At 60.1% G+C, this 6,995-nt stretch overlaps 1 protein-coding gene across 2 annotated transcripts; it reads left to right on the top strand.

Moving 5' to 3' along the window:
* The first annotated feature begins 535 nt into the window (after nt 1-535).
* ATP6V0C (ATPase H+ transporting V0 subunit c) lies at nt 536-6,900 on the top strand. Of its 2 annotated transcripts, XM_025369894.1 has the most exons (4): nt 536-580; nt 882-984; nt 5,886-6,069; nt 6,224-6,900. In XM_025369894.1, the coding sequence occupies exons 2-4, from the start codon at nt 906-908 to the stop codon at nt 6,426-6,428; spliced, it is 468 nt and encodes a 155-aa protein (XP_025225679.1). In that variant the 5' UTR covers nt 536-580; nt 882-905; the 3' UTR covers nt 6,429-6,900. The 2 variants fall into 2 exon arrangements, with proteins under 2 accessions (XP_025225679.1, XP_025225678.1); XM_025369893.1 differs by lacking the exon at nt 536-580 and having other exon boundaries at nt 596-984.
* Nucleotides 6,901-6,995: the final 95 nt, after the last annotated feature.

Here is a 6,995-nt window from a genome sequence, read left to right as displayed (position 1 = left end):
TTGAGGGGCAGAGACACACCCCACTAATGTTTGGGTCCCTGATGCAAGGGCAGAGACAGGTCCGGGGAGGGGGTCCTTTTTCTCCGAAGCGAGAGGTGAAGTCACCAACCGCTGGGTCAGAGGCAGTGGGTCTGGGTCTGGAGGAGACTGGGGACAGGGTGGATGGAGGTGACCTGGGGACACAGAAGGGCTGCAGCCACGGGCTGGGACTTCACAGGTGTGGGCTGGGGATTTTTCCCGACGCTGCGGCAGAGGAGGCCCGCACCCCGCACATCTGCTGGGACCCTTAGCTCGCCCAGGATTGGTAGGGAGATCCTGGAAGACCAGCGCCCGGAGGAGTCAGGCACCGCCTTGGGGGCAAGGCCGCGACACCACGGCCTGCGGCTTCACGCCAGGGCTGCAAAGAAAAGCGTCGCTGGGAACCGAACACCTGCAGACGTCGTGCAGCCGCAGAGGAGGCGGGGCACAGAGAGGCCCCGCCCCATATGCTAATGAGTACAAAACCGCCCCGCCCCGATGCGAGACCGGTCCAACGCTACGGGGATCCAAAGGCCGGCGGCGCCCGGCAACACCCGCGGAGGCCGAGGTGGGGCGTGGCCGGGCGCCGGGACCGGGTCGCTGGGCTGGAGGCACAGCCCGGCGGAGGTCAACGGGCCGCCCGGGCGTCCCGGCCGCGTCTCCCCCAGGGTACGAAGTGGTACCGCCCGCAGGGGCGGGGCCCAGGTCATGTGACGCGGCCGCGGCCGCCATTTTGTTCTGCGGTGCTGGTATTTAGAGCGCAGCGGCTGACGGGCCGGATCGCCTTCGCCGCCGCCCGCCTCCTGGCTTTAGCTCCCGGCCCGTCCTCGCCCCCGCCTTCGCCACCGCCTCGGCCCGCAGAGCTCGCCCTCTCCCCACCTGCAGATATGTCCGAGTCCAAGAGCGGCCCTGAGTATGCTTCGTTTTTCGCCGTCATGGGCGCCTCGGCCGCCATGGTCTTCAGCGGTGAGCGCCGCGGCGGGAGGGACCCTGGGGCGGGGGCGCGCGCGTTGCTGATTCCCGCAGCTCTCCGGGGTTCGGTGTGTGACGTCACTCTGACGTAATGCGGAGCGGTCGGGGGCGCCCGGGCCTCGCGTGGCAGCGGGCGGGGGTCGGCGCCCCGAGGGCTGCGAGGAGCAGCCGGGGGTCCAGGCCGGCGGCCCTGCCAGCCGGGTCGTGAGGGTGCGGGGGTGGGGCGGCGGCGCCGCTGCCATCTTAGCCCCGGGAGCGGCGAGAGGGAGGCTAGGGTGGGAGCGCGAGGGGGGCGGCGCACGGGCCGATTCTGCGGGCAGGTGACATCACACCTCGAAGGCCCCAGTGCGCGGGCGGCGGCGCGGGTCGGGCCCAGGAGCGCCCCGGAGAAGGGTGCCTGGAGCTTTCCGGCCGGTGGGGAGCCCATGTCCCCCATGGGAGGTCCACAGCCCTCGCCCTTGTGGCGGCCGGCCCCCGGGGTCAGGTGGGTCTCACGCACAGGCAGGTGCTTCCGGTTGGAGCTGGTTACGGTTGCCCAATACCCGTGTCGCTGTGTGGGCTGTTTGGGAAAGCTGGGCTGAGGGCTTGGTTCGGAGAGCCCGCGGAGACCCAGGGGTGGGAGTGTGTGGAAGTGGAGGGAGCTGGGAGACAGTGTCGGCGCTGGCGGGGCTGTTTAGCTTGCAGAGGGTCTATGCTCTGAGGTGGGTGAGAGGGTGGCATGGATGTCTGAGTTTACAGGATCGAGTGGTTGCCTTCTGGACTGAGGCTTCCAGTTCTGGTCCTAATGAATGGAGGGATGAATGAATGACCTTGTTTTCCTTCCGTGGGGCCTGAAGTTGGGAGGGGCTTCCCTGGGCTTGGAGAAGGGGCCTTCTAGGGTTCTTGATGGCACCCTGCTTTTGAAATTGGGCGTTGACAGGTCCTGGGCGTCCAATTTAGTGACAGTTGGTCTCCTTGGGAGAATGGCACTTGGTCTAGGGCTAGGCCCAGGAATGTGGGTCCCACGAGTTAAGTTCTGACCCAGTCTCAGCCCCCGTGGACTGGCCTGGCCCGGTCTGGTCTCCGCCTCCGTGGTTAGGTCTGGTTTTAGCTTTGATGACCCTGCCCTGCCCCACCCTGCCTGGTGGCCTGGGGAGGCTCCTAGTGCAGGTATGTGGAGGGTTTGAACTCCAAACAGTCTGTGCTGACTGTAAACACCTGCGGGGTGGGGGCTTGGGGCTCTCTGCTTCTTGGGGGCCTCCCTCTGCCTGGGCCTGTCTGCCATTCGCGAGTGAACGCTGCCCTTCCCATCATGTGCAAGTAAGAGGTCATTTGTGGTGGAAGTAGTGGTCTAGACTTATACTTCCTTCTAGGCACCGCCTACTCTTTCCACACACTCAAGGCTTTTCGCAACAGGCTTCTGAGCCTTTCCCCAGAGCCTCCTCTGTTCTTTGCCCCCAGAATGCCTCCAGAGAGTCCATTTTGCCTGGCCACCTGTGGGATACTGCTTGTGGCTGTCATTCATTCATCCAACCAATCTTAATTGAGTGCTTACTATGTGCCAGGTACTTGGAGGATAGCAGTGAACAATATGGGATCCCCGCCCATGTGGAACTTAAATTCTAGCTGTTGCTGCTTGCTCTTGAAGCCCTGAGTTTGTCCACCGAGCCCTTTTTCTGAACCCACCTCCTTGCCTCCCTCTCCATCAAGACCTACACAGGCCTTCGGACAGCCTGATTATCCCTGGCTCTTCAGGATAAACGTGGCTTACTGTGGCTTTCCAGGAGCTGACATCTGACTTCACTTGGCCAATTCAATCACATGGTTTTTTTTTTTTTTTTCTCCCCCTCAAGACAGGGTCTTTCTCTGTTTCCCAGGCTGCAGTGCAGTGGTGTGATCTCGGCTCACTACAGCCTCAACTTCCCAGGCTCAAGCAATCCTCCTGCCTCAGCCTCCTGAATAACTGGGACTACAGGCACAGACCACCATGCCCAGCTAATTTTTTTTAGAGACAGGGTCTCACCATGTGGCTCAGGCTGGTCTCAAACTCCTTGTTGCCTCAAATGATCCACCGCCTCTGCCTCCCAAAGTGCTGGGATTATAGGCATGAGCCACCATGACTGGTCCAACTTCTGACTTCATTTCTGCCTTCTAAACATGCTTTTCTCCAGGACCTGGCTTCACCTGCTGTGCTGACCTAAACAAGCCCCCTGCCTTCCAGTGGCATCTGCTGTTGCCACCACGCCAGCCTCCAACTCTGTCCCCAGCTCGTGGCCCTTGGCCTGCCTGGCACTGACGGATTGGTCTTAAATCGAATGAGGTCCACAGGCCTCTTGCAGGCCCCCATCCCAGCTTTTCTTTTTTTTCCATCATGACAAATGTCCTGTTGATTTTCTTCATTGTGTCCCCCAAGAAATTGTCATTTGCTCCTTTTCTCTATTTCCTATGACTTACTCTCTGCTGGTAGGCTTCCTTTATTTTGTGCCTGTGTTTCTGGAACTGTTTTCTAGCCCCCCACTCTTTCTGTGGACGCTGAGCCTGGTGCTTCTCACAGGTCTGCCTTCTGCAGTCTGGTCAGACTTGGCCTCCGGACTGGAGTCCAGGGTGCTCACAGCACAGTGCTTTTGGTGGCTATCTCTTTCTTCCCTGTGCTCCTCTTGGTGCCTCCTCCCACTGCCAGCCACATGACTCTTCCTGCTGCCCTCTGTAGGGAAGGGTCTGGCTCGCTTCCTGCCTCTGGTGGACACTGGCCTCACAGGGTCCACTACCTGGCTTGCTGAGTTGCCTGTATTCAGTCTCCTGCCCACATGTCTGCCGTGCTCTAGTCTCTTGTGCATACATGATGCAGTCAGATGTGGTCCTGGGCCTGCAGCGGGAGCCCCTAAAATGCACTGTAATTGGTCTGTATGCTCGCCAGGGAAAAAATGCACTGTAACCAGGAGTTGAGGTCAGGCGTTGGGACAGGCCCTGGCCCCAGTCTTCAGGTGCACTGGGTGTTGGCGTGGCATGTCTGGGCACTTCCAAGGTGGCGTGGAGGAGGCAGTGTGGCTCCCTGGCCCAGGTCCCAGCCTCCTCCCTCCCGCCAGTCACTCCCTGGATACCCAGCACCATCGTCTTGGTGTCTCCGCTGGTGCTGTCCAGAGACCCTGTATTACTGCCTTGTTTTCCTGTGACTCCTCTCTCCCCGCCAACTTGGGACACTTGTCTATGAAGCCCTTCCCCAGCATCCCATTTTCCGCTCTTCTGGAGCATTTCTCTGTGCCTGGAGGTCACCGTGCCTGTGTCCTCACTTCTGCTCAGTGCTGGAGCACAGGATAGGCAACTTTTGTGGCCCAAATATATCAATAAAATATGAAGAAAAATGGTGGGGGTAGTCCTGGTCCCTTCCACTTCTGTTCTATGTAGTCTTCTGCAGGTCAGGCTGTTGTTAGTTTTTTTTGTTTGGGGTGTGTGTGTGTGTGTGTGTGTGTGTCAGAGATTCACTCGTTTGAGACGGAGTCTGCGCCCGGGCTGGAGGGCAGTGGTGTGATCTCGGCTCACTGCAACCTCCACTCCCAGATTCAAGCGATTCTCCTGCCTCAGCCTCCCGAGTAACTGGGATGACAGGTGTGCTCTACTCCTCTGGCTAATTTTTGTATTTTTAGTAGAGACGGGGTTTCACCATGTTACCCAGGCAAATCTTGAACTCCTGACCTCAGGTGATCTGCTCACCTTGGCCTCCTAAAGTGCTGGGATTACAGGCGTGAACCACTGCGCCTGGTCAAGTCAGGCTGGTTATTGATCTCTCCTAAAAGACCATGGCATGAGTGTCATGGGCAGAGAGGGGGCAGGGAGTTGCCAGTGCAGTCCACTCAAGCAGCTCAGTAGGCCCCTGTGGTGGCCCTGGAGGGCAGCTGGTAGAAGTCAGAAAGACAAATGAGCCCCCGTGACTCTGCTGTGTCCACAGAATTCTCCACTTTGAGAATAGGGCCCAGGAGAGGGGAACTGAAAAGAAAGGCAACATTCTTTTGGGAGAGGAAGGAGGGACAGCTCTGGAGGAGACAGGCGCCACCCTGGAGCCCGACCCACCAGCACTGTTGCAGTGGGAGGCTTGGGCCCTTTGGCCAGGCTCTTGTGTGCTGAGAGCCCCCCGCGTGCAGGGGAGACCCCTCTGCGAGGTCAGTCGAGGCCTCGTGGTTGGACTGGTGATGATTCCTGTAGTCGTCTCTGCCCCCATCCTCTTCTTGGCTCACCCTGTCTCCTGTCTGGTTATTTAGAGAAGATTCTCCAATCTGTCGAGGGTCCAGGCCTGCTGTGTGACTGAGGGTGCTCAGAGCTGCCCTTTCTGGCAGAACGTTTGACCCTCCTGGGGGAATATTTGGGGCTGGGAGCGTTGGGGAGCTTGGGCTGGGCAGTGAGTCAAGGGAGCTCTGGCCTGGGTGACAAGAGTGGCCAGGTCAGCTACTTCTGACCCTCAGGTCACACCCTGCAGCAATGGCTTTGCCATCCCCAAGACCTTTGGTGACTTTTCAGCGTGTTGTCCTGGGCAGTAGCCCTAAGGGTCAACTGATCCTGACCCCACATGTGGGCTGCTGAGGCTGCACTGAGGCCCCTGGCGTGACAGGTGGTTTCACCGCAGAGCCAGGAGCCCCAGATGGGCAACGCTGCCACAAGGGCTGCTGCTGGAGGAAGAACTGGACTCTGAGGGTGGGGGCCTCATGTAGAGGAAGGAAGGAGTGGCCATCCTGGATTCCTTTTGCCTGCCTGTGGCTGTTCCTCCTGGGTCCTCTTGCCCTGGGCTGGGTGCCTGCTTGAGCTCCCCCTCTGCATGTGATAACTTGGGGTGGCCCTTACAGCTGTGCCAAAGCTACACCTTGGGGTACTAGCCCCAGCTGGCCTGCGTACTGCTGTGGGCTCACCCCACCTTCCTCCCACAGCCCTGGGCGCTGCCTATGGCACAGCCAAGAGCGGCACCGGCATTGCGGCCATGTCTGTCATGCGGCCAGAGCTGATCATGAAGTCCATCATCCCAGTGGTCATGGCTGGCATCATCGCCATCTACGGCCTGGTGGTGGCAGTCCTCATCGCCAACTCCCTGAATGACGACATCAGCCTCTACAGGTGAGCGCTGGGGTCAGGCCCCATAGGGCTGGAGGACTGCAGGGCCGCAGGGAGGGGAGCGGTTTCCCCGTGGGTGGTGACCCAGACCTCTGTCTCCCTCTGTCTCCCCCTGGTCAGCAGGCTGCTGATGTCAGTCCTCTCTTCTTGCCTCCAGGAGCTTCCTCCAGCTGGGCGCCGGCCTGAGCGTGGGCCTGAGCGGCCTGGCAGCCGGCTTTGCCATCGGCATCGTGGGGGACGCTGGCGTGCGGGGCACTGCCCAGCAGCCCCGACTATTCGTGGGCATGATCCTGATTCTCATCTTTGCCGAGGTGCTTGGCCTCTACGGTCTCATCGTCGCCCTCATCCTCTCCACAAAGTAGACCCTCTCCGAGCCCACCAGCCACAGAATATTATGTAAAGACCACCCCTCCTCATTCCAGAACGAACAGCCTGACACATACGCACCGGGCCGCCGCCCCTAGTAGTTGGTCTTGTACATGCGCAGTGTCCTAGTGCCCATCGTCTGTTTTCCTGGCCTTGCCCCTGCCCGCCCCATGCCGTGGACATCTGGGCCCACTCATCGCCCCTCCAGGCCCCCAGCGCCCCACCCCCTAGAGTGCTCTGTGTATGCGGATGATTTAGAGTTGTCATTTCTCTTTACTGGATGTTTATTTATAAAGATCTGGCCTGTTCCCGCGTCTGCGGAGCGGCCCTCGTCTCCCAGCTATCTATAACCTTAGCTAGAGTGTCGCCTTGTGGGTTCCTGTTGCTGAGACTTCCTGGATGGAGCCGCCCTCACCGCCGGGCTGTGGCCCTGCGCGGAGCTGTGTCCAATAAAGTTTTTGGATGTGACGGGCCTGTGTCTGCTCAGCTTGTTGGGCGCGTGGGCGGGGGTGGGCGGGCCGGCGCCGGGCGCCGCCGGTCACGTGGGACGGACCAATCACGTG

The sequence above is a fragment of the Theropithecus gelada genome, chromosome 20, assembly GCF_003255815.1.
Source record: "Theropithecus gelada isolate Dixy chromosome 20, Tgel_1.0, whole genome shotgun sequence".
NCBI lineage: Eukaryota > Metazoa > Chordata > Mammalia > Primates > Cercopithecidae > Theropithecus > Theropithecus gelada.
Note: the sequence above shows the minus strand (reverse complement) of the source record. Positions and strands in the feature narration are given on the sequence as shown.